Here is a 27,439-nt window from a genome sequence, read left to right as displayed (position 1 = left end):
TTGTAAGGGTGAAATGGCAGGTGGATTCTAATCTGGAGAACCGGATTTGATTCCCCACTCCTCCACCTGAGTGGCAGAGGCTTATCTGGTGAACCAATGTGTTTCTGCACTCCTACATTCCTGCTGGGTGACCTTGGGCTAGTCACAGTTCTCTCAGAACTCTCGCAGCCCCACCTACCTCACAAGGTGTCTCTTGTGGGGAGAGGAAGGGAACGGAGCTTATAAGCCACCTTGAGTCTCCTTACAGTGGGGTATAAATCCAAACTCCTTCTCCTTCGGGTGAAGTAGACGGGTTCCAAACTGCTGATTCTACCATGCAGATGCCAAATTCAGCCTCACTTCAGAGCCTTGCTGGGCAGCATTTGCAGGGGAGAAATGGAATAACTTCACATGGCATGAAGCTGGAAAATAAGACCTTCCCCACCATCTAATTTATATAGTGATTGTATTATGTGTATGCCAGTGAATGCTTTAGACACAGATATAACTCTGGTGCAGTAGAACCTCAAGATTCTTTTTTGCTTCTTCCCGTGCCATGACTAGAATTAGCAAATGAAATCAGTCTTCTATGATTAAAATGGGTCAATACCATGAAATGCTGGCATGATCAATGCCTATAGTTAATATCAACCTATTTTGCAACTATGTTACTCTGTGTAGCAGCATGCACTTTAATCAGTGGAGTGATGAATGGTTGGCCACTTGGAAGGAATGCTGTTCCTGGGGAGGGGATAGAATCCAAAGTAAGTATTTTGATTGCATGGCCTGTCGGTAAACAGGAACGCCACTTGTGAAAATCCTGTTGTCATCTGTAAAACAATCGGCTTTGTTGCAAATGTACAGATTATTTTTAAATACCTGAAGGTGGTAGCAGTGAAGCTATGCTCTTGTTCTCCCAGAGCTGATAAATGTGTTTGGGCTATACCATTTGAGACTGCAGCAGGGAACTCACAGGATGGAGTATTCTTTCATGCAAAGCAAAAATAAACCCTCCCCCATAGAAAGCTAGCATGACTGAGACAGCTAATCTAGATCTCTTCTCCTTCTTAAGTTTCTTATAGGAAGGTTTAAAAAAATCTGTGGAGGGGCATTCAGATCATTTGATCCTCCACCTGTATCTGAAGTGGTAAAGCCACAGATTTGTCACTTCAGTAAGAACTGGGCCTTAGCCATAACATCAGACCCTATCAGACATGATTAGAATGTTGGCTTGTTTGCTTTATAGCAAGCAGGCACTGTAAATCTTGCAGATGATGCCCTTGGGAGTTGCTGAACTTCTACTCTTCTTCCACTTAGAGAACGGGTTCATTTTCAGACCTGGAAGCTCTTGGATGTTCACAGAAAGAGTAAGGCTACTTTTGTTGGAAGGTTTAGGCTGCAATCCAATATGATGAGCATGTTTGAAAGAAAGCCTCTTGGAAGGAGATCTTGCAATTCTTCTTTTTCTCAAAGGCTGTGAATAGGAGGTTCTGTGAGCTCCAGAGCTCAGACCTGGACTGTGTGCAGAATGGCACTGAGTGGTTCTCGTAATTTTTGTGGCTTTGCAGAAATCCTAAAAGAGATGCACCGTCATAGAAGTTTCTCAAAGGCCTGAGATGACAGTTTATGTCAAGACAGCAAAATATTCTGAAATCTGTTGTGCAGAAACTAGTAATGTGATTTGGGGAGCCATTTAGTAGCATGGTTCAGTAAACATCACACAGCACTAAACATGCGTTTTTCTTAGTTCACCTGTGTTCCTTCCTCCAGATTCCCCCCACCCCCACCCCATCAGCCTCCTTTAGGGTTTAATCACAATTAAGTGACAGATGCCGAACACAATTTGTCCTAGTCTAATTGACTTCAAAATCATGGTCAATATTGCACTGACTAACTCAGCTTCTTCTTTGCCCATGTCCAAACATAATGACATTGTGTTAGTGAGCCATCTTGCTGAAACTGTAGGCAGAGGTGCAGATTTCTAGTTCCCTAAATTACTTAATTTACATACATAGCATATTGGTGTGCCATGTATAAATCTACTTTTCATTTTATATTTGCATTTGTGATTGGATCTCAAGAATGAATTAATTTTGTACCACTTTGTCCTTTTGTTGTGTTTTGAGAATAGAAGCAGTTGAAAAGGTTCAGTGTCTAACTATAGTGGGGTCTTTTTTAGGTATTACTTCAGTATTAGAATTAATAGGTAACTCCCACTGGGCACAAACAGGTTTGATTCAAATGGGTTTCGAAGAAAATTACCAGAAGAATTTCCCTGAGTATTAGCTGCAAACATCTTCTAAATTCCACGGAATACTTTTTAGTAAACATTCAAGTCTATAAAAGCAGCTACCTCTGGGAAAACATCTCAATGAGCGGGTAGATTTGGACTTCGGCTGCAGAATAACGTGGATGATTCAGCTCTCACTCTTGTGCAGCAGTATCAAAAGAATATATTTTCGAATTCATTAAAGCAGTTAAAGGACCTTTTCAGATGTTTGGGTATTTGCTGCACTTGCACCCTAAAGACCTCCCAATTCAAGACAGGAAAAATTGTGAAACCCGTATGCAGATAGTTGTATGTCAGTTTCTTGTCTTCGTTTTACAATCTGATTACTCAGTGTGGCTTCCCAGTGGATGTACGCTATATGCCCACAGACATTTCCACATATACACAGGCAAGAACGCATATATGCAACAGACTTTACTCTATTATTCCTTTCTGGACTGAAATGTTTTATGCTGTTCAGCCTGTGCTATAAATCTGTAATGAAAACAGTGCTTTGTGCTGGAAAGCTTGACAGACTAATTACAGTGCTGCTTTAATTGTTTTATTTTGGCTTCGTAGTTTCAGGACCTCTTCCAGATAGAAGCTGCTGCCATAGATTGTGAGGATATCGTTCAAGAGAGAATGTTCCATTCATTTTTATTCCTAACTTAATCTGCAGTAAAATATATGTCAGACACCAAATCTGTATGCTTAATTTTCTTAGCAAGGTTTTCACTGTATGCCTAGCATTAGTAGATTGCCTAGGGTATATTTTGTTTAAGTTATAGACTATTATGGCGGTTATATAGTGATTTCAGGATACATTGTCTTTGACATGCTGGTCATTAAACTGTTGTTTTCAAGATATATGTAATGATACTTTGTGTAATTTTCAGTGGGTAATAGATACAGCCTTTCCCTCCAGGGAAGAAGCAGGGATTAACTGTAACCTCTTTCATGCTGTGTCATCTTAGTAACAGAATTTGCAGCGTTTATGCAATTAATAGGCAGGCTCAAGCCTGAAAAAACAAAAATGAAACCAAACTGAGATGGCAAAAAAGGACTATTGTCTGCTCACGTGTCTTGTGGAATGCAAGCCAGTATTGTTTTTAAAAGCCCTGTTCCATAAGCATCTCGGAGACAAGAGGTGTTTGAAAGTTCCGTAAGGGATTAACGGGTGATTCATATTTAATATTAAAGGCATCGTGTAAAGCAAGGCCAGAAACTTATCAGAAATAATCATAATATCCAAAGCAAAAGGGAACATTCTTGAAGATATGCAGATGCATTAACTTTAATTTGTCCTTTTGATCTCTTAATGGCCAATGAAGATTTATGGACCAGTTTTAAAGAAGCAAGTGTTTGAAAGTTTCTGGCAAATACTGTCTTCTTGTAATGAGCACATGGCACTGAGAGAATTTAAGAGGAGAGGCGAATTGGATTGACTGATTGTTCAGTCATGTGGGCCAGCCATGCTGCATATCCTGGCTGTTAAGAATGATTGCTCAAATTACACCGCCTCGGGTCTCTGCACTTGGTTGGCTGTCTTCTCACATCTTAACAAGGATCTGGGAATTCATTTCTGACAAAAGTTTGCTTTGTGTTTTTGCAGGATGCTTCATCAGCAGACATTAGGAAAGCGTATCGCAAGCTTTCGCTAATATTACACCCAGACAAGAATAAAGATGAAAATGCCGAAACTCAATTTAGACAAGTAAGTGACGCGTACTTTAATATCAGCCTTAGGACTGCGTGAAACCTGGTTGCTGTATGATCCTTAATCAAGAATTGGTGTAATTGTGATCGTGGGGTGATATTTCAAAATGATTTACTTGAGAATTCTGAAGCTTTTGTTGTTAACTGAGTTTAGGTGTAAGTCTCTTTTTTAAAAGGTAAACGATAGCCCTCCAAAAAAAATAAAATAATAGTCACCAAGACTCTTGGATGGAATGCTTAGACTTGAGAAAACTTAGTACTATGGGCTACTTTAAAAACAACAACAGTGCCTGAAGCCACATATCTTGTTATCTAACAAGAAGCAGCAAATATTTATGAAGCAAATATTTAATAAGAATTTATGTTAATATTTAATGCGTATAATGTTAAGCTTTACAGCATTGGCATATGTTTCAAATAAAGCATGATCTAGCTCTTCCACAGAATTTGTTAATTTGGAATCTTTTTACAAGGGGTATTCATGGCTGCTAAGCAAAATACTAAAGTGTATTTTTAAAGGTTGGAACTTTTGTTGTTTGCATCAGTGAATAATTGTATCACCTCTGGACAGATGGTTCGTTACAGAAAACAGATGAAAAATATTTGCAAGAAAGACTGTAAAATAAGAGGTTTTGGAAGTTTTAGTGTTAAAATGTGTTGAAATATTTTTAACTCTCCCTTTGAGGACCTGGTCAAGTATTTTTGTAACTTCATAGTGAAACTTTCTAACTGTTCAGATTACAGTTTTCTTTTTAAAAAATAACATAAACTTTCGTTCTAGCTGGTGGCCATCTACGAGGTTTTAAAAGATGAAGAGCAAAGGCATAAGTGAGTTTATTTTGTGTGAATTTTATAGCAAACCTTTCTGCTCCTGCAGCTACTAACTTAAGCCCCAGTGTTCAGAGTATCTTTAAAGGCACAGAATATCTTCCAGAGCATGATTTTTCCCTGCTTTAATGAATGTCCGTAGTCTTCTGCATGTGCATAAATGGGCTCTCTGAGTCCTAACATATGTTGATAAGGGAGCAGAGGATAACCTTATCAGTTATAAATTAAACATGCTTTTAGGCTACTAACACCTGCTTAAAGCAGCTGTTGATTTATTCCTTATTGTTCATCTGATCTTCAAATCATGGCATTGGGGTGACCCAAGGAAGTATTCACAGTGGTTAGTGCAGGACAATGTTTTATTTCCCCTTTTTGAGTGGGTGGGGAAAGCACAGATGCTTTCTGATCAGAATTCAAGCTTCCTTTTCCTGGTATATTTTAAACCAAACTTATTTAGTTTATCTCTCTGTGGTTTTATTAAAAGCATTTTCTTGTGAAATTATTAGCAGAATTTGTTGCCAACAGTGCATTATTTTACTCATGAAACATTTCTAAAACTGTGGAGTTTTCAGAATGCTTGTAGCTACTGCATGTGGAATGATTGATGGACTTCTTTGAGGTACACAGTGCACTCGATTAGAGGCTATAGTACCTGCAGAAAAAGGGGGGCAGTATTTTGGTACACAATCCCATGGGCTGCATTTCAGGTAGCTGTTGTGATTTATTCGGATGCTCACTTTAGGTTGGTGATCCAGATATTTTTTTGCTGAAGAAAAGGACAGCTTGCTGCCAGCAAAAGAGTTCTGTGTGAAATGTCTGCAGGCTTTCAGTTCTCTGAGTGGGGATGCTGAAAATTCTCCAGGAGGTTCTTGGCTTTGTAGAAACCTTGGCATGAGTCCAGGTCTCATAGTAGAGATTATCTACTTTCAGATAATCCTCTGTGTTGAAAGAGCCACGGAACAGTGTTCAGAGGAGTTTTGGAGATTCTGTGTATGGTTTTTACCCTGCCTCCCACTGCAGTCTTTCAGCTTGGAGTCATAGATCAAGGAAGTTTAGGAAGTTTAACAATAGGGGGTCAATGTCTGATGTCAAATGGTTGCAAAAGGTATGAGCTAGTTTAAATGCACCACCCCTACATACGCATGCACGCACAATATCGCTCAGTAATATTTTTCATGCTCCCTGTTTATTGTGTATGATACTAAACATGTTGTGCTTTTGTGTTGGCTGCTGTTTTAAATTTTCCTTTTGAATTTTTTTCCCTTACCCCCCCTGTTATGCTGCAACTTGCCTCTCTTTGCAGCTATCAACCATTGTTGTGAAATAAAATTGAGACATTTCACATAAGGTGTTGATTGTTATTATTTTTAATAGCTAAATGATCGTACAGACACATTTCACTAAATGGTTGCAGCTCTTGTCTCTGCATGTAGAATAAGTAGCAGTGAGCTAAAATCAATTTTATGAGTTATTCAGCTAAACGGTCATGCTAGTCTTCCAAAGGGCGCCAGAATATCCACTGTGGACATCTTTCTCTTAAAAAAGCAAAAATCACATTTTTGCTATGAGATCCATCCCGCACTTCCCAACATTTGCCTTCAGGACGGATCATAGAATTGGCTGGAAAATTGGACTTCTGATGAGAAATACCACATTGTTTTTCCTACAAGCTGTATTATTGTATAAAAAAAAATTAGGCACCTGATTTTCCCCCTGCAGAGCCTCATGTTTTGGTCTGATAGTCCTTGAGGGTACTTAACTCTTCAGATTCTTACTGGAGCATCTTTCTCTCTTAGCAGGTTGAGATAGTAATATTCTCAGCATTTAAGCCACATCTGAGCCTGCTTTGTGTGTGCATCAGTTTTGGGTCCTACCTGGCTGGTTTCTATACCATCTGTACACCCCCACCCCTAGAAAGCGATGGTTGTAATCCAGAAGTCAGTAGTTTGGTGTGAGAACAGGATAACACCCAGTTACTGAAGATGTGAAGGCAGTAAATATTTCCTTTTAAGCTTTTCTTGGGTTAAACTTTCAACCTGCTTTTTGAACACGGAAGGAGGTCGCAGAGCAGTGTGGGAGCAGGAAGTCCTGCTGGATCCCTGTTTAGGCTTTTCATATTGTACTTGCCCTATGCAGAGCAGGCAAATGGAGCAGCAGATAGAACGGCATTTAAATTTGTCCCGGGGTTTTCTGGTACATGGGGGTTGATCCTGGGAGTTCTTTTTAATCCAGTTACATTAACTGCAAAATTACAAAGTAAATCTTCTCTAGTTCATTGCCTGTCTTTAATGTGGTGAAAGAAAGTGGGTTGAATTCCAAGAGATCCTCTCTCTCTTTTCCCCCCCTCTACTCTCCCAAAATATAATCTGAGTATACTGTTTCTTAGGGGCTTTATGGCTTGATTTACCTAAACAAGATCTTCAATTTTAAAAGTATAATGCTTTTCTAATTGCTACTGAGAATGCACTTATCTTTCCAAATGCTTGTGGACAGATTACATGAAGCACTAGTGGTATAATCAAAATAATTGTTCTAACACCAAGCGTATATGACCTTTTCTGTAAGGAAGAGGGTTTGTGTGTGTGTGTACCATATGGAGAATATATGACGCATTCTTGAGTGTGCATTTTCATTATATTATTGGCAACGTAATGGGAGTGGTTAGTTTTCTTTTAATTTCCCTTTAGACCTTTAGATTAGGAAGCCTAATTCTCAGAATACCTAGATATAAATCTCATGCATTTTAGTGACTTCCGTTTTCCGGTTTGGGAGCACAATTTTAAGGTTGTATGCATTGTTTAAATTAAAAAAAATGTGTCAAGCAAGCAGGCAAAAATTGGGCACACAGTTTTAAATACTTGTATATAATTAGCTAAATAGCAGTGCAGAAACAAGCTGCATACAGATGAGCGTGGTTGGAGGGACACAAAATATCGTAAATTCCTGTGCATTTCAGCCATTGCATTGCAGAGTTTACCTGAAGCTAGTGTTCTGTTGGAGCACAGTACATTAGTTTTGTTCTGTAGTTTTTACTTGGTATTTCTGCTTTGAAAATGATTCCACTTATCTCCCCCACCCCCCCACCCCCACCTAAGTACGGCTGGTTTTGTGTTTTATGTGTGCTTCTCATCTTTTGCCTTTTGTTGCTGTTTTTCCAAATATAGTTCATGTCTTGGTGTGTTCAGAGCATATACATGGAGTGGATTGCCCAGGGAAAGGGTGAAATGTGAGGCAGACATAAAGGCAGAGTGCTTTGTGATTTCCTGATGTGCTTAATTCTGCTCTGATGGTCTAGCGTAGGTGATAGATTGATTTCTGCAAATAAGTGCTTTAATGAATCATCCGCATGCTTCCTAATTAACTAATTTCCTAAATGTGAAAAACAAGATTAAAAATTATCAAAGGCTTCTGAGGAACTTAAAGATCACTGTTCACATGTAGTTCTAAAAAATTAAGCAGATGTCTTAATTTTTCAATACAGTGCTTAATTACCGTACGAAGGAGTGATTTATTTTTTGACAGTGTATATGCTAAAAAATGGGTTAATAATAGAAACTATCTTCCCTTAAAATGGCTAGTCATGTGAGCTATAATGTTCATTGATAGTAAAATCAATAGAGCATTGATTCTGGAACGAAATCCTTGGAGACTTTTGTTCAGAATAGCAGTCATAGCCTGGTAAATGCAAAGTGGTGTTAAGAGTCTTGACTGCATGGAAATGTCTTGACTTGGATTTAGATTTATATAGAACAGGGGTTTTTTTTGTCATCAGTTTTAAATTTGTATTATCTGAACCTGTGATGACTTAGGGAGATTAATAGTTGATGGCAATGTGGAGTAAATTTTTCTTTAAAAATATTATTTGGTAACAGTAACAGTATCTTCTAGACAAGGCTGTTACATATAGTATTAATACTCTGTTTCAAGTACATACATGTGCATCTCTGTTTAGTTTAATTTCTCCATTTTTTGGAAAGTTTTCACACTTCAAATGAGCATAGACTGAAAACATTTTAGAAGTAATTTGACTGTTTTCCTCCTCCTTTGTAGGTGAGATTGGATCATTCTGGACTATGATGATTTTTCCTTCTGGGAAAAAAAAATCACTCAACTTTATACCAATGGGTTTCACTGAAATGCTTGAAGCTTTTGAGATGCATGCAAGCTTTTTAAAAAAATGTAATTAACATGGCTGCTGAAATTGCCTCATATTTATCCTTTTGGTTGCCAGCAGTGGAAGTTAGTGGAATATTTTTCTCTGACCATCAAATAATTAACAACTTGTCCAGAACAGTGGGCTCCTAATCAGAGGTTAAACTTCCTAATTTCTCTTGAATGCTATCTGTTTTATACTTGATGCCTTTAAGTTTTATTATTTGGGGAAAAAAACAAATGTTAGCAAAAATAACTGATTTTTTTCCTCATTATTCCATCTCTAAGGTATCAATTTAATAACTATCAAAGTAGCTACTGCAGTTGTTGCATTTAAATTGATTTACATGTCAAGACTGGCAGTTTAGCAGCTGGGCCATTATTCCTGGATCAGTCAATTTACTTGAGAAAAACCTACTACTGAGTTCTACTGACCTGCATGACAATATAGGCTCTATTTCTATTCCTGTAATTAGGCCTGCGACTAACTCAGAATATTTTTAATTAAAATATTTTGGTCAATGTGTTGCACCAAATTAGGCCTTTCAGTGAAGATTTAATTCTGGATATAGCGTGATTAGAATATTCAATGAGCTCTGCTCCATTTAGGATTAATTTGAGCATACAATATTTGAGTGTCTCCATTCTAAGTGAATTTAACGTTAGACTTTTGCCCCTTGTTTGTTTGTTTTTTACTAAAAGTGATCCAACCAGATATTTTTGCAGATAAGAAATGACAGATTTCTTCCTCCCCAATGAATCAGTAAAGTGACAGTAAGGAGGAATGAATATAGAAAGAGTTGAATTCTACAAGTAACTTTTATTATATAAAGCAGAGGAAAGCAACCAACAAAGAAGGCATGTCACCCTATTAAAAATGATACAGCAATGATAAAAAATTTCAAATAACATTCTTAAAAGATAGCCTGAATTCCAAAATTTTGATCACTGTAAATCCCAGCTTTTAAAAAAATTACTCTTGGTAAAAAGATAAAAAGATGAATAAAACAGCAAATATAGCACATCCTTTTATATCTTGAAGGTAACTGTTTTTTGTTGTTCATAAATGTTCATAAATTAAGGAATCTTAGGACGTAAGTGGATTTGGTTGTCAGTTCCACTTTCCTTTCAATCATCCTTTTGTAATTCTTTTATTCGGGGAAACTTGACCAATGATTGACAGGTAGGTTGAACATATGGTTCATTGTCGAGGAAGAAAAACATTTCTCAAGTAAATCAATTGGGGGAGCTGTAAGAACAGTTACCAATTTTAGTGCAGTCATTGAAGAACATTTCTACAACATGCCATTTTGAATTTTGTCTATCCCAGCAACCTAGATAAAAGGTTGACAAAAATATAATGGGAGGGGTTTTTCCCCCTTTTGTTTTCTTTAAATGATGATAATTCTCAGTTCTGTCTTTATTTTTTTTAAAGTAAATGGATTAATTTTAAATGCTACATAAAAGCTTGTTTGTTTTTTGCCACTGTAGGTATGATGATATTCTGATCAATGGGCTACCAGATTGGCGGCAGCCTGTATTCTATTACAGGCGAGTGAGGAAAATGAGCAATGCTGAATTGGCATTGCTGTTGTTCATTATCCTCACAGTGGGTCATTATGGTGTAGTTTGGTCAATCTACCTGGAAAAACAACTGGTAAGCATTGGTAATGACCTTTCTCTAAAATCACCACAGACATGTTCAGGTTTCTGGAGCTACGCTTTTCATCCATTTCCCATGTATGTATCTGTAAGTGTATGCTAGTGGTGGGATTCAGATAATTTAACAACCGGTTCTGGTAGTGGGATTCAAATAATTTAACAACTGGTTGTTTACAAGCACCATTTTAACAACCTGTTCTGCCGAAGTGGTGCGAACCGGCTGAATCCCACCACTGGTGTATGCGTTTATTCTTGCCACTACAAATTAGTTTTCTCGTACTATATTTATACAAAAGGAAGATGAACCTGAATGTAAGACAATCCTGCTAAAAAAAGTTATACCCAACAGGTTTCTTTTACTGTATGTAATTATAACTTATAGGGAAATTTAAGATACCCCTTCTTTTTCTTAATGGTACGTATAGGGGAAAAAACCTAATTTTCCATTCAGGCAAAATAGAATAATTTTGTGGTAAAGTAGATTGTCTCAAACACATGTTGGATACAAAAGAAACAACTCAGATTTTTTTCTTTTAAAAGATACTTAAATTGCTGCCTTTTTGATGGTTATAAGATTTTTTGAAATAAAGTGGGAACTTTAAAAAAACCTGGTATGATCAAGCAAGCTGGTAAAATCACTTTGTAGAATCACTACTAGAATCTAAATGAACTCTTCCTTGGAAATTGCACTGGTATAATATGAGTTTTGGACCCCCCCCCCCCCCATACACACCATCCCTGGTTTTGAAATTATATTCACTTCAGCTTTTAATGTCTTAATGGAGGTTCCCTTCCCCATCCCCCAAATTGAAGTGTCTTTCAAACATGATAAATGTTCCAAGGTTCGAATGGAAAAAATGATAGAAGCGGGAGATTAGTTAAATGTTTTGTTTCTTCCTTGTCTACTAGAAAGCAGTAGAGCATTTTGATTTAAATGCCAAGAAACTTATCATGCAGTACTCCTGTCTTGCAATTTATTCTTCTTTATATTTTCAAAAGTGTCTTAATGAAAGTAGCTTAACGTGAAAAGAAGTCAGTTGAATTCTTCTTGTCTTTTAAGGAAAACTTTGATTGCTGGGGTGATACACATGACTGGCAGAACTGGACTTCATGTGTGTTTAAGGAACGAATGTCATGGCAACAGTTATTGTTAAAGCGAGATGATTTTTCTTAATCATGCAGCCCCCCTCCCCCAAAGATTTGCATAAATAACTTCTGTTATCTTTAATTGAAGAATTGCAGAGCACATGCTACCGGTAACCTCTTAACAATAGTGCTCCTTTCTTTTTCAGGATGAACTGCTTAGCCGAAAAAAGAGAGAAAGGAAGAAAAAGGCCGGAGGGAAGAACGTGGATGAAGTGAAACTTGGTGGGAACAAGAATGAGAGGTGGGAATGCAGGAAGAACGTTTCTGTAGAGGAGTCACCTCTTGTAACTGAAGTGAATAGTTCTTGGCATATAGAGCAATAAAATAGCACCTTGAACAGAAGCTGTGCCACAGTAATGGTGGGAGGCGTATTGTGTCTTTTAGATATTTAACAATTCTTGCTTCTAATAGTTCATGAGTCATTGGTGGGGATTGAATTGTGTAAAACGAGAGTGTTCTTTGTCAGGGCAAATCAGGAAACTTGCACAGAATTAGTATAACTGGCAGCTGTGGTTACTTCTTCAATTTTTGGTGAAGATTTTAACCCTGCCCCCTGAAAAAACGAGGATTTTGCTTGATGCAAGATGCTCACAGTAGAGTTTATTCGAAGTTTTGGTTAAGTCTCTTCCAAGTGCAGAGACAAACAACATTCCTTCCCCAACGCCTTGGTTCCTGACTGTGTGGGCATTTTTTAAAACGAAGAAATAATTCGGGGGAGGGCACGATAGTAACATTCGGAGTACTCCCAAAGATACCACCGCTTCTTCTATTGATTCATAGAAAGAAATAAAGGGTTTAAATAGTTCACGCAGCAGGGGCATGAACTGGATCAATGCAGGATGGAGATCAGAGACCATTCTGCCTGTCTTCTGTTCTGATGACATCAGTGAGTAATGCTTCAGTGAACTGCAAGTGACATTAATTTTTATGTATTGGTTTGTTTATGCTGCAGTCTTCATATCTGGTTGTCAGCGCGCGTGACTGCTTTGTGGTGGTGGTTAGTCTCGCTCTCTCTTTAAGTTAAAGCCGTCAAGAAGGCTGAGGGGTTTATTTTGTGAGGTGCAGACAAACTTGTGTTTAGGAAAAGCTATCTGTAAAGATTACAAGAAGGTATTCCGTTTCTTCTCCCTCTCTGTTTCTAGGCTGCCTTGGAAGCGTAAAAGATTCTTGGTGAATATTTGCTGGATGTGAAAATATTTACGTGCCCCCAGGGTAGATTGATACCTACTTAGCACTTTACTTTCCTGGCTGTGTAGATGTTTGTAGCAATGTATGCAACCTTTAAAAAAAAATTCTGAAAACTTTTTCTGTCCCCATCTCTGTAGGCTGCTAGATAAACCACAGTGGCGAGACTTGCTTCCATGTAAACTGGGTATATGGTTCTGTTTGACAGTAAAAGCACTACCTCAACTATTTCAGGTAAAAATACAGAACTGTGTGTGGAGAGTTTAAGGGCGGGGTGTGTGTGTGTGTGGCTCTTGGGCCCCTTTCGCACATGCAGAATAATGCACTTTCAATCTGCTTTCACAGTTGTTTGCAAGTGGATTTTGCTATTCCACACAGTAAGATTCAGCTGCAAAGTGGATTGAAAGCGCATTATTCTGCATGTGTGGAAGGGTTTGTAAGGTTTTCTTTTTAGCTTGTATTTTTTCCCTAGAACTCTCACCTCTGTTATGTTGCCACTGCTTGTCATTTTATATTTTGTTTATTGGCAGAATAACTATTTTAAGCCTAAGGAATTATTTGTAGCTGCAGAGCATCATGGGACTCTAAAAGGTGCCATCTTTGCATTGATTAACACTGAAGACACTGACAGTTCCACTAAGAACTCCCACTTCTAAAATTACGTTTGAGGTCTAACAGGAAGACATCGAAGGCACTTGCCTTTTTATTCATTACTCATGTTTGCTGCATGAGTAATAAAAATATATGAAGAGCAATTCAGGTTTCAATAAGATAGGAAAACAAATAAAATTATATTTTCACATAGAATAAATCTAGTTGCAGTGACTGTTAGTAATTTTTTTCTCCTTTGTTAGATTGCAGAGCTAATAAATTATTTTAATGGCTTCAAAAACTTTAAAGCATTTTAAGTGTGCAGTACAAGATTAAATGTAGAGGTTTGTAGTAAGCAAGCACTGGACTAATTCAATGTCTAGTTTGCTGAAGCTGTGCATTTGTAATAATTGTAATTTAGTGTTATAAATATAGAAAGGATTACAGGATTACAAAACTGATGTATTTCTGGCTAGGAAAAGGTTGGAATGGGAAAAGGAACTCCCCCTTCTCTCTAGTCGCCTGTATAAAAAATCTGCTTTAGTAACCCAACTGGCTTTATTTTGCTGGCTTTATTTTGCATAAACTGCTTTTTGTTTTGACTCAGATCACAGGGGTGGGGCGGGGAAGATGGGTTAAGGTTTGGCTTTACCCATCATTGATATCTGAAGAAATAAGACTTGCATGTCCTATTGGTTTTGCCAACACTGGCAAATGTGAACTAGAAGTTGTGATTATAAGCTTGTGGGTGTGTGTGTGGGTGTGGTGGGGAGGAGTGTTGGCATGTTGTGCCAGGCTGGTGTGCAGGCTCAGCCGGCACGGCTAAAACTGGAAGAAGAAGCCAAGCTAACAGAAACAGAAAACAAATCCATTTGCCAATGAATTCATGATTTAGGCTGAAACTAGACAATACCCTCATCGAGTTTCTGGTGTTTGGCAAGAGTACAGTGATCAACCTTTGTGGCAAGTCAATGTTAATTGCATTGCATTGTATGGAAAATCTGGAGGACTTTTTGCATGAATCATTTCAAGCGTCCTAAAGACAACTGCAAAAGTCAGTACATTGAAAGGGGAACCGTAGACAAAAATGGCCAGATACTGCCCACTATTTCAGACTGCTTGGGATCAGATCTCATTGGCCATCTGACCCTGAGAGCCTCCATCCCCAGGAGTAAAATGCAAAAATTCTGATTGCATGTATATGTTAAGTCGCTTCTGACTTATTGTGACCCTAAAAATTAATGACCTCCAGAAAGTCCTATTGTTAACATCCTTGTTTGGATCTTGTAAATTGAGGACTATGGCTTCACTGATTGAGTCCGTCCATCTCATGTTGGGTCTTCCTCCTCTCCTGCTGCCCTCAACTTTTCCTAGCATTATTGATTTTTCCAGTGACTTTTGTCTTTTCATAATATGATGAAATGTTCTAATTGCCGCAGGCTAAGCAGATGGTGAGGAAACCATCATGGGCTTGCTGTGGTGACAAATCTTACATGAAGAGACAAATGTAACACCTGCATTTTTAGACTAAGCTTTATGGTGAAGTCTGGTGGAGGGGCGAGTAGTTGTGTGCTGCCCCTTCCCCTGAGAAAGTGCCGTTCAATGGCCTATGCAACTCAGTGGGCTTCACCTCCGATTTTGCTGGTGTAAGTGTGCCCCAACAAATGGGGGTGTTCCCAAATTGAAAAGGCTCCGGAAACCGACTTTGGAAACATACCTTTCTGCTCTTGCACCAGAAAAGCACTGTGGCTGTCCTAGCTCCTGCATAAGAAGAGCGCTGCCACTGCATCTGCACTGGGGCCCAGGAGTTGCACTACTGCATGGCTCCCCAACACCAGTGCAAGTGCCCCTGCACTGGCGCAAGTGGCATTTAGGCCGGCACTAGGCTCACACTGTCCCCTAAGCAGTTTTCACCCTTCAAGGATTACACAGTCACTGCTGTTTCATAGGGCTTGGAAGAAAATGTGGTTAGGCAGAGTCCCCTCCACTGACATAAGCAGGATGTGGAGACAGATCCTTTGACTGGGGTGGGGTGCAGTCACCAAAGAACAACATTAGAGGTCGTAGACCATTAAGTATGGACTTCCTGGTACAGATGTCAGTAGCAGTAATAAGTGGACAGAGTGGAGGAAGTACAAGGAGAAGGATGATATGTTTTTTTGCAGTAAGATGGAAAGTTCAGGTGAGGCACATGGAGGGGAGCCATAGCTCAGTGGTACAACAGCTGCTTTGCTTGTGGAAAAATACTTCCAGTTAAACATTTCCAGGTAGTATTTGATGTGAAAGACCTCTGTCTGAAATCATGGAGTGCTGCCTTCTCTCAGAGCATCTAATTCAGTTTAAGGCAGTTCCCATCCATGTATATGTACCTAAGGATTCTATTTTGATTTGATCTCTGAGCATTTGGTTCTAGGTTCCTTATCTCGCAATTCTTCCTCTTTCTTGGTTCTGTCAAACGCCAAGTTGCTAAGTAACTCCTCTACCATTTGGAACTGGCGGATGCAATCAGGACCTATACCGACCCTGCATACCCTGTCAAAGTATACAGTCTGCTTTTTACCTTATGGTGGTGGTTGGGGAATTGTACCAACCGTGATTCACTATGACTGATGTTTTGGTATGCCCTGGATCTATGAGGATTGGCATATGTTGTTGTCACAAGGGTCTGGTGTGGTTATCAGTGCTGTTCAGGCATTTGTATAAAGCCTCCACATGCAGACATTCATAAGTTTGGGATCAGTCCCGTTAGAGGCAATGGTGCTGTTATTACTTTGAAGATCAGGTCTTCTTCTGTGTACTCTGTCTGTATTAGTTTGAAGATCCTTATGCTGGAGCAGGATCCTTTGTCATACTCAGTGTCATGGAATGATCTCCAGAGGGTCTTGCTCTGTTTCTGTGTTTTGAAAAGGTGTATGGGGTGCCATCAAGTCAAAGCTGACTTATGGCCAGCCTGGCCAATTGGAGCAGGGGCTGATGGGAATTGTAGTCCATGAACATCTGGAGCACCATAGGTTGGCCACCCTGTGTAGGCAAGAGAGATTCAGAGGTAGTTTGCTATTGCCCACCTCTGCTTGGATTGAGAGAGTTCCGAGAGAACTGTGATTGGCCCAAGGTCACCCAGCAGGCTTTGTGTGGTAGAGAGGGGAATCAAACCTGGTCCTCCAGATTAGACTCTGCTGCTCTTACCACTGCACCATGCTGGCTCTCTCACCGCTCTACCTCTGGAAAGGTAGCAAGACTTTTTTAAATTCTGATGAAACCTTGGCGAATCTAATCAGGAAGGCTTGTGTTTCGCTACAGATTGTACTTCTGATTTACTGAGTTTATTTTTTCAAAATTCTGTATAAACCTCTTTGAGCCCCGGAAAAGTGACTTATGTTTCCTAAATAAAAAACAAACAAAACATTTCAGAGTGAGAAATCAGAGCCGGTTTCCCATTTATCAGGGGTTTGGTCATTGCTGCTTTTAACAAAGAGAAGCAAAATACAGAGGACGCTGCTGCATTTTTTACCAGCTCAAGCTTCCAAACGCTCTTAAGAATGCAGTCTCATGCAGAGTCTGTTGGAGCTTATCCTCAAGGTTACAAAAGCAGTGATATTTGTGGCAAGATCTCCTCCTTTCTGAGAAGAGACACAGCTGGTGTATCAGGTGTAACTGGGGGGGAGGGGTGGGGAGTAGTTCTAGCCTTGGCCGCTACCTGTTTTTAAAGCAACAGGCTCATGTGCTCTTGGACATTCAGCCAAGCTCTGAATGGCATCGAATCTTAGACTGGGCAAAGTCTAGATTGGGAGAAAAGCATTATTTTAGCAAATCTAAATTAATCCCTAAATAAAAATCTTTAAATGTAGAGAGAAAGAGTATGTTTAGTTTGTCTCTTTAATTATTTAGGCAACTAAATGCAATCCTAAAGAGAACAACTCCAGTTTAACCCCTTTGAAATGAGTGAGCTCTGGCTGGAGTAACTCTCTTCAGGATTGCACTGTAAATTAAACAAAGGTTTATTTTGTCTGGGAATAAAAATGAGATTACGTTCTTGAAATCGAGCATCGAGTGCTTCCTTTAATGCCTTTCTGCCATTATGCATTAGAGACATAATTATAGGTTCTCCTGGAGGTGGAGGACATCTTGTGTGGGTGATTTCATACCCATTTCTCAGGGAGGGAAGAACTAGTTTTTCCCCACTTCCTGTCCTTCTCACATGACTCCATTTTACTTCAGTATTTTTCCTGCCTCTGAAGGGAGAGCATGTATTTCAACCGACTCCTTAGCTTGTGTGTTTGTGGCTTTGCGATTGTCAGCTATTCCAGTTCTTTTCCTTGCTGTGTCTCTTTTCCCCCCTTCACCTTCCCCCCCTTGTGGTCAGCTAGCACTGGCGAGAGAGGAGAGTAAGTTAAAGACTGAAGAACATTTCCTGCCTTTTTCCCAACATTCATAATGGTGACTTGCACCTTTTCGCCAAAGGGAATTATAGCTTTTTTGCCTGTATATTTACAAAAATTATAGCTTTTTTGCCTGTTTTCACCTATGGATTTACTCCCCTACTCTGAACTGCCCTGACTAGGATGGCCCAGGTTACCCCAGTCTCATCAGATCTGGAAAACTAAGCAGGGTTGGCTGTGGTTAGTACTTGGATGGGAGACCTCCAAGCAGTTCCAGTGTCCTGGTGCGGAGGCAGGCAATGGCATGCCACTTCGGAAAGTCTTTTGCTTTGAAGATTCTACATGGTTGCCATAAATCAACTGGAACTTGTTGGCACTTCCCCTCCCCCTAAACTCACCTGCTGCATCACAAGCTGCTGCAGAGCATTCTTCAATTTTGCAAAATGGTGTGGGGGGACACGCAGGACCACAAGCTGGGGTCAGGAATTGGCAGCACACAGACACACTCCTGCCGCCTCGCATTCAGAGTGGAAGCACATTCAGCTTGTTAAGAAGGTTATTTAGATCCAGGTCTGTGCCTCTTAATATATCTTAAAAGATATATGAGAGGTAGGGCAGCGAAATATCCTTTTACATGAATCACGTTGCAAAGCTGCTTACCTGCATCTGATTGTCATTTATCCAGCTGAATGTTTTTCATCTCTTCTGCCCCTTCCTTTGCCCTACCTCGGGAGGGGGAAAAATACATGTAGGCACTTAAAATAATTAAGGTAGTTCTTTACTTCAGAAAACTGCTTTGTAGGCACATCCACAGGTTAGCCTTTGTCATTTTACTGTTCTTTGCTTTGCTGCTGTTAGGTCTCCCAAGCGAAAAGAAAAATGGTGCGCAAGTCTGCAGGTTTCAGCGCATAATTTTTTGAGAGCTTTACTTGTAATTCATTTTGTGGAAGATGCAAGCAAGTGGAGTAAGATGGATTTCTGGTGCACTGAGAAGCCAATACATACGTTACCAAGTGGTCAAAGCTAAATTTGGTATACAATTTTGAATCCCTGTCTCCCTTTTCTGAAGGGGGAAGGAAGTTCTAATGCTCGGGAGCACAGTGATATCCCTTAGGGCGGGTGAATAACTGACTGTTCATCGTTCCAACATGGCGAAATTTATGAGGCAGTTCATAAATCAGGCACATAACTCAGTTGTACTTATCTGTTGGTAAGAAGGAAATTCTTGCTGGGTGAACTACATGATGAAAGGTTAGTCTTCCTTTTTCATTTCTTATCTTCGTCAGGAAAAAAAACAGCATCACTTATAACTTAAAGTAGTTTTAAAAAAACTGCTTCTTCCCATTGCCAAGATGGTGATAGGCAGAATCCGATGAGCAAAAGGGCTGGGCCTATGGCTTTCTTCCAGTGCCCCTCGCCCCTCCACTCCCATGTCTGCAGAGCACAGTGCCTTTCTCTCTGGTAGCTTTCTTTAATCCAGGGGGCTACTGTCACTCATATACATCACTCAGCAAAAAAGAGACAACAGGGTCATCTCTCCCCTAGGAGAGTCTCAACCATTGTGGTGCCAGAAGCCAGAAGTCTTCACCTCATTCTTTAGGCTGAGGAAACTTCTAATGAGAAATAAACAACATTTTAAAACAGAAATGTTTCTGGATTTCCACTTTATCATTCAAGAGGAGTCTATTCAGTGTCGTTATGGCTCAAGAATGAATAACTGTTTCAGGAGCGTCAAAGGATATCTGGGTTGGTCTGCAGTGAAAGAGATTCAAGTCCAGTAGCAGCTTAGAATCCAACAAGATTTCTGTGGTGTAAGTTTTTGAGAGTCAAAGTTCCCTTCATCAGATACTGTGACAGAAATGTTTCCTAAGCCCGAGATTGTATTTTACCTTGAATTGCTGAGGATGGAATTAAGGATGCCTTTGTATCCAAAACTGTCCTACTGAGCTATGCCCCCTGGAAGTACAAATGCAGGTGTATAGCAAGTGAATGGGCTTTCTGCAGTACCAAGTTACGTCATATATGACTTGACTGATCAATAATAATGTGGATGGTATGTTGTACGAGGCAACCTCATAGGTAACATCCACTGTTTCAGAGCTTTAGTAAAACACTCCAGTTAGGTTGGGGTGGAGGCCTTGGCTTAGTGGTAGAGGAGTGGGTTTGCTTGCACAAAGTTCCTGGTTCAATTCCTGCAACCTCCAGTTGAAAGGAGGAAGTGATGTAAAACTGTGGAGGCCACAGAAAAACTAACCTAGATAGACCAGTGGTCTGTCTTGGCATAAGGAAGCTTCATGTGGCTTAAGCAAGTGTGCCAAGCCAGTAGGGAGAAGACTACATGTGTCTAGCTAGCCATTCAAGGAGAACATTGGTTTATACATTATGAATTGGCCCTAATACGGTTAGAAAGTGGTACAGTTCTGAATTCTGGTGCATGATGAGAAGTATCCTTGCCATGTTTTCTAAAAAAGGACCTTGATTCTTCCCCTACTTTTTTTCTGCTGTTGTGACAGTCTCTGATCAAACAAAAGGGGAACATGTAAGATTTGTGTGCGTGTAAGTGCTTCTGACTTATGAAGACCCTATGAATTAATGTCTTCCAAAACATCCTATTGTTCACAGATGTGCTCAGGTCTTGCAAACCGAGGGCTTTGGCTTCCTTATAAAAGAAAGAAGTATTTTCCTTCTGCCTTCAGCTTTTCCTAGCGTTATTGTCTTTTCCAGTGACTCTTGTCATAATGTGACTTAGGTATGATAGCCTCAACTTAATCATGTTAGCTTCTAGGGAGACTTTAAGTTTGGCCCCTTCCGCACACGCAGAATAATGCATTTTCAAACCACTTTCACAACTGTTTGCAAGTGGATTTTGCTATTCCGCGCAGCTTCAAAGAGCATTAAAAGCAGTTTGAAAGTGCATTATTCTGCATGTGCGGAAGGAGCCTTTGTTTCTATTTAGAACCGGCTTATTTGTCTTTTTAGCAGTCTATAATATCTGTAAAACTCTCCTTCAGCACCACATTTTGAATGAGATTTATTGGGGGGGGGGGTTTGACCGTAATGCTCCACATTTAAAGTACCAGCACAGTCATAAAAAATCAAGCTATTCTAGAACATAAGAACATAAGAAAGAGCCTGCTGGATCAGACCAGAGTCCATCTAGTCCAGCACTCTGCTACTCGCAGTGGCCCACCGGGGGAGCTCACATGCAAGATGTGAAAGCAGTGGCCTTCTGCTGCTTCTCCCGAGCACCTGGTCTGCTTAGGCATTTGCAATCTCAGATCAAGGAGGATCCTGAATAGTTTGAACTAGTCAGACGTGTTCCTAGAAATAGAAAAGCTACTGGTAATCTTGGCCATTGGGTCACTAAGTCCACCATCCAAGAGAAGGAAGAGCAGCTCCTGGCTCTTCTCAGCCTGGCCCTCAGGACATTTTCCGGCCCTCTCATGCAGGAGCTAAAATATTCACTCAGCAATGAGGTCTAATATATAGTTCATCAAGTGTTGAATCACTTATCTGATGACTCGATAGTAAAAAAATTAGGATATAAATAGGAGTAAATAATTCTCAGATATGTAGTTAGGAGAGAGGAAAACACTGATCACCTAATTAAGAAATTAGAATTGTTTTTGAGTGATTAGCATTGATTTGCATTGAGTAAAAAATGCTAACTTTTATTTTTAAACAAATCTGTGCTCTGAGTATCTGTTAAACATCCTTCATCTTGTTTGTTGAAGGAAGACAGAAAATTCAGCAAAACAAATCTTTGGGTGTAATTAGAAAATGGGTGGATTTATATTTAAAAATTGGTATGAAAATGGTTCAGCAATAGTCTACAAATTCATGTTGAATTCATTTGAGTTGGTTTTTTTTCATAGTAGACTGTCTCAAACCACACTTCTGAGAAAAACCCATTAACTTCAGTAGTTCTCATTTCTGAATACAGTTGGTTGAGAGCAAGGTGAAAAACTGTTAGAAAGCTTGGTGAGCCAAAGGTGGAATTCTCCAAGAAAAGGAAAATAAAAATAGTATGAATTGAGAAGCATTTAACTGCTGGTTATTTGTATGGCTTATATTTTAACTATCTCTAACAGATTAAGAGATGCCCCTTTGCTACTGCTTATGTATAAAACAAGCAGTTAGTGCATGGCTTACAAGCAAGGATTAGCATTTTTGAAATGATTGCTTTTGGATTTGAATTTTTAATGGGCAGCATATCTCTTCCTCTCTCTCCCCCAATGTATGTAAGAGATCTTTATTTACCAAGTAACAATTTTGTACTTGCCCATCTCCATTATTTGTAAAATGCAAGCTTGCATTTATTTCACATCAAATCTCTGGATGCCGGGATAGTTCTGTTATGCATCTTTTATTAGGTTTCTGCAGCAATGAAACAGGAAGATTACTGTGTGGTTTCCACGGAAATGATACGCTTTAGAATGAAGTTCTTCCATTACCTGCAGACCTTCTGCAGCGAGGTCCACAAGATACTTTGGTACCTGCTGTACCCAAATGAATGAGGGTACCAGAGGAGCATTGTTGTGCTCTTGCATAACTGCTTCATTTAACAGTAGCCAGTGCACGTTAATTCTCTGGTGGATAGTATTTTAGAAGAAGTAGAAGTGTTTGGATTTATATCCCCCCTTTCTCTCCTGTAAGGAGACTCAAAGGGGCTTACAATCTCCTTTCCCCTCCCGCCCCCCAACAAACACCCTGAAGGGTGGGTGGGGCTGAGAGAACTCCAAAGAACTGTGGCTAGCCCAAGGTCACCCAGCTGGTATGTGATGGAGGCACAATCTAATCTGGTTCACCAGATAAGCCTCCACAATTCAAGTCACAGAGCGGGAGATTAAACCCGGTTCTCCAGATTAGAGTGCACCTTCTCTTAACCACTACACCATGCTGAGAAGCCAGCTCATTCTTTTTGAACTGTATGTACTATATCACTATGACATATATTGTGACTCCTACAATAGTTTCCACCTGGAATCGAGGGCTTTTTAAAAACAGACATTGCATTTCTTGCTGAAAGTTCTCTGTTAAGCGATTTCAGATTTTCATAAACATCATGACATGTTAATTATTCTTTCTGTTGTGTTAGCTTGGATACCCACTCAAGTCAATGATGTACAGGTGTTGTAATTTCTTGACTGCTGTAATTACCTGGAAGAAAAACATTAGTTCAGAAGATACCTGACTCCGCTCACACTTTTAAAGCCCAGGCCAATTAAAGATCTGAAACAGATTTTGAGTTAGTTTCAAAAGGCAAGCTTTGTTCAGAAACACTCTGCTGTTGCTTTTGCATCTCAGTCCATTTTTAAAAAAAATTATACCTACATCTCTGTTCACATTATAATGTGAAGTGGAAAACAACTTTTGACCAAATAGTAAGGCAAGAGCATAAAAAGAGTCTTACTGGATCAGACGAGTGGCTCTTGTTGTCCAGCATCCTGTGTCCCATGGTGGTCAACCAAGTCTAATGAAAGGCCAATGGTGGGATCACAGAAGCCAAATCCTTTGCTTTTTGAGGGTGACTGCTGCATAATTGTCTTGCATCTGTCTGGACTGAGAGGATTGCTAAAGAATTGCAGCTCACTACTAGAATTCTGCTATATGTACCTGAATTGGCCAGGAAGAAGAGAGAAAAGATTAGTGCTTAGGGAAGAGGCTGGTATTGTTTGGGGCTAGTATTGTTTGAGGCTTGGCTAGCTTGCCAAGTCGGGGAAGAGTGGGCAGTGGTGGGCTCTAGTCATCTCCCCTAGAATCATTCTGTTTGGTTCCTGATAGCTACCTAATTTTTAATGAATCAAGAGGTGGTAAAACTTTTTTCCCTACAAGTAAAGAAACAAGTTTTTTTCAAGTTTGGGAGATGGAGTTTTCTTATATTTCTCAGACTGTATATCTGTCTTTCAGTCTTGCATATAATATCTTGGCTGTGCCTGAGTCCATGAGCTCTGTAACTGGGAAGCCCTGGCCATTAGGTGTTCAGACTCCATAAGATAGTTCTAGATCTACCACAGATTTGCCTACCTTTTTTCACAATAGATGAAATACAAGTCAAATAGTTCAACAACGCATGTTTTAACAATCCTTGTAATTTGCTAGAGAACATAGTGACCCCAACAATGTAGAAACTGACCAATTCTAGGGAATTGATGGTAGAATGAAACAGACTCAGAAAATACCAGGAGAATTGGGGAGAATATTTGCTAAACTGTATATGATTTCTGTGTTATCCTTTCAAGTTGTTTGGTTGAGTTTTTTAAAATCTAGATTAAAACTATAGCATATGGTGTTGCTCGGGATCATTATAATATTTATTTATTTAATTTTAATCTATTTTTTCACATTTTTACCCCGCCCAATTCTCCACAGGGCTCAGGGCCTCGTACAATCACTTAAAAATAGAATACAATTAAAGCAACAATAAAATAGCTAAATCCAGTAAGACAGAAAAATACAGTATAATATAGTACGGTAGACAATATAATAGACAACAACCTAATGAAAGATGGCAGCAGATACTCTTGCCCACAAGAGGCCATCTATGATGGAATCTAGCCCGGCTGGGTTGATGGAAATGCCTGGCAGAATAGTCCCATCTTGCAGGCCCTGTGGAATTGATTTAGATCATGCAAGGCCCTGATCTCATTAGGGAGTTTATTCCACCAGGTTGGAAGCCAGCAGCCTGATATCCTAGACTTGCCCAATCCTAGACTCATCAGAGCTCAGAAACCAAAGCAGAGACAGCCAAAGTTCGTACTTGGATGAGAGACCACCAGAGAATGCGGGGGTTGCTATTCCTCTGTTCATCTCCGGCCTTGAAAACATCATGGTCCTGGAGTGGTCATGAGTCAGTTGTGTTTTGATGGCGCACACTTATTTTTATTATATAACAGGACAGTAATAATAACACTAGTGGAGTACTTTTGCAGTGCTTTCTGTATTCAGAGTGCTTTGCACTTATTGTCCCAATAATCTTTAACAGCCTTATAAGGTAGACCATTATCATTGTTGTTGCAGACATGGGAGAGAGGGAGAGAGAGAGAGAGAGAGAGAGAGAGAGAGAGAGAGTAGATTGCCTAAAGCCATCTTAGTGAGTTGCTTGCAGAATCAAATCTTGCCTTGGGGATGGGTGCATGCATTCATATATGTGTGTGCATATACACAATAAAGAAGTAACTATATAGGTAAAATAATCTTTTCCTTATTGACACAAAGGGAGAAAAGCGTCAGTCACATAAAGCAATGAAAACAGAGCACGTGATAAGTGTTTTGATACCACGCTAACCGTTTTACGAGAGAGTTCTTTCCTCCCACCACAAATTTCTGCTTATCTGTTTATGGGAAGTTTTTCTTTATAACTTCCAGTGATTAGCTCTCAAATTTTGGGGGAGTTATTTATGGGCAGTGGTCATTCCAATTCTTAATGTATGAATTATTAGTCTGTGTTTGCCTGGCTACTGCTTATGATTTTCTTTGCTCTACCCCTATTTGCTGTTGTCTTTCATTTGAGCTTCTATTCCAGTTGTTCCATGAATGACACACTAGAAAGATTGACAGGTACCCCTTGGTGCTTTATGTCTTGAGGTCGCATAAGCAATAATAGATTCTGTTCCAGAATTTAGCATCAAATATTGGCTTTCGGTGTCAAAGGGTGTAAAGTTAAATGCTGATTGACTGCATGCAAGTTAAAACTGCAGCAAATGCATCCATGGTCTATCAGTTCCGTACATTTGATGTGATCTCCAAAACTCATTGTGGAAAAATGATAAGCAATCATGTTTGAGATTTACTAATAGCAAAATACAGCTCGGCAACACAGTCTGGCTGTGTTGTGCGTAAGAACGAAATAATTTGATAATTTCAAATTGGAAGCGAGAACCCATGCTTTTACCCACTTAAATTTTCAACGGTATTACAAGAATACCTTAATATTAAATAGTTGAGTCTATATTAATGTAAAGCTTTTTAAAAATTTTGTTGTATGTTGCAAGATTTAATCCACTTGATAGTGGAGCATATCTACCATCTTCCTGGAGGAGTTTATTGCATTGACTTTATATGATTCAAATATTCTGTAGTAGACAGGTACTGGAGTACCAGTTGAGAGCATAGCAGGCAGGGGGAGGGAGGATCTCCATTTGCAGTGGCAAAATTCCTTTCTTACTTTGTGATCCCATCATTCATCCCTGAGCTGGAGGATGCCTTCTGTGTAATTCTCATCACTTTAAAAGGAGGGCAGGAACAAACTTTCAACTTCCCCTCCCTTGCATGCCACCCCCCTCCCTCTTTCCCCTCCCCCTCCCTCCACTAGGGTGGGTGAGCCATGTCCAGATGCTGGGTCCCCTCCCCTCCCTTGCATGCCACCCCTCCCGCCCCCTCCCTCTGCTAGGGTGGGTGGGCTAGGTCCTGTTGCCTGTGGAAGTCGCCCCCTCCAATTCAGTCACTTTCCTGCCTCACAGGGAGAAGCACTTTATCATCTTGCTTTTTATGTATAAGTTCCACTGTTTAAATGTTGGATTAATTAGCCCAAGAATCACTTTGCCCTTCAGTGATTTATTTCTGTGGTTAAAATATAATGTTTTGATGCAGCTGCTTTGAGAAACTAATATTGTTGCAACATTTTCTTAAAGGAAGCCAGAAACCTTTATATAGAATATAAGGAAACAAAAATGAAGAAGAAGGAAGAGGCCCAGGAGAGAGCTGAACTGGAAACACTTCTGAGTGAGTTTCTTCTGCTCTTTCTTCTTCTTCTTCTTCTTCTTCTTCTCCTTCTTCTCCTTCTGCTGCTGCTGCTCCTCCTTTTTCTCCTTTTTCTGCTACTACAAAAATACTCTTTCTAAGAGATAATCGGAGATGGAATGTGTGAAATATATATACCTATTGCAAAGTTGTGGTTACTGAGTGCATTCCAGATAAACTGTTGCTGGTGTATCTAGTTGGGTACTCTGCAGTTGCTGAACGTTGTCTTTGAATGTTGCATCCACAAAATTTTTAATGTTGCATCCAAATAAGTCAGTAAATTAACAGATACCATTGAGAAAAGTGCAAGCGAAATGCAGAAAGTTGCCAAACAAAGGATTAAGACAGGCTCTTGGAGAAGTCGTCATTGTTGAGATACTGTCTTTATTTTGAGCCTGGAAGCAATTCAAATAAGTTGTGGTTCCAGGTTAGCAGTTCCAGGTTCGTATGACATCTAATTATTATGAAACGCACTCCAAATTATATGCACCTGCTAGATGTAAAAATTAATAGCCAGTATTTAACCCCTTTGATATTTTGACTTGGAACTTGGTGAGACTTCATCAAAATGCCCCAACTCCCTTTAATGGCAGGAAATTTGCTTTAATGCTTTGGGAAGCTGTGAATCATTTAAGCTACAAAGAGTCCAGTGGCACTTGTAAAGACTAAAAACATTATTATAGCTGTAACATATGCCTTTCCATAGAATCTCTAGCTCATAACAGCTACTTCCATAATACCTTTGAGATGTCTCACAACTCTTCTAGTGCCACCCTAAGCAGCACTGTAC

At 39.7% G+C, this 27,439-nt stretch overlaps 1 protein-coding gene across 2 annotated transcripts in view; it reads left to right on the top strand.

Annotated features, from left to right (window-relative positions):
• The window catches only part of DNAJC1 (DnaJ heat shock protein family (Hsp40) member C1), an 84,933-nt gene that overhangs the window by 20,115 nt on the left and 37,379 nt on the right, over positions 1 to 27,439 (top strand). For both annotated transcript variants that reach the window (XM_048511394.1, XM_048511393.1), the window contains exons 2-7: positions 3,861 to 3,962; positions 4,746 to 4,792; positions 10,436 to 10,601; positions 11,899 to 11,993; positions 13,078 to 13,171; positions 26,541 to 26,631. In XM_048511394.1, the coding sequence (XP_048367351.1) occupies positions 3,861 to 3,962; positions 4,746 to 4,792; positions 10,436 to 10,601; positions 11,899 to 11,993; positions 13,078 to 13,171; positions 26,541 to 26,631 (595 nt within the window). The remainder of the gene's footprint in view (positions 1 to 3,860; positions 3,963 to 4,745; positions 4,793 to 10,435; positions 10,602 to 11,898; positions 11,994 to 13,077; positions 13,172 to 26,540; positions 26,632 to 27,439) is intronic.

Source organism: Sphaerodactylus townsendi, linkage group LG11 (genome assembly GCF_021028975.2).
Source record: "Sphaerodactylus townsendi isolate TG3544 linkage group LG11, MPM_Stown_v2.3, whole genome shotgun sequence".
In the NCBI taxonomy this organism is placed as follows: domain Eukaryota; kingdom Metazoa; phylum Chordata; class Lepidosauria; order Squamata; family Sphaerodactylidae; genus Sphaerodactylus; species Sphaerodactylus townsendi.
Note: the sequence above shows the minus strand (reverse complement) of the source record. Positions and strands in the feature narration are given on the sequence as shown.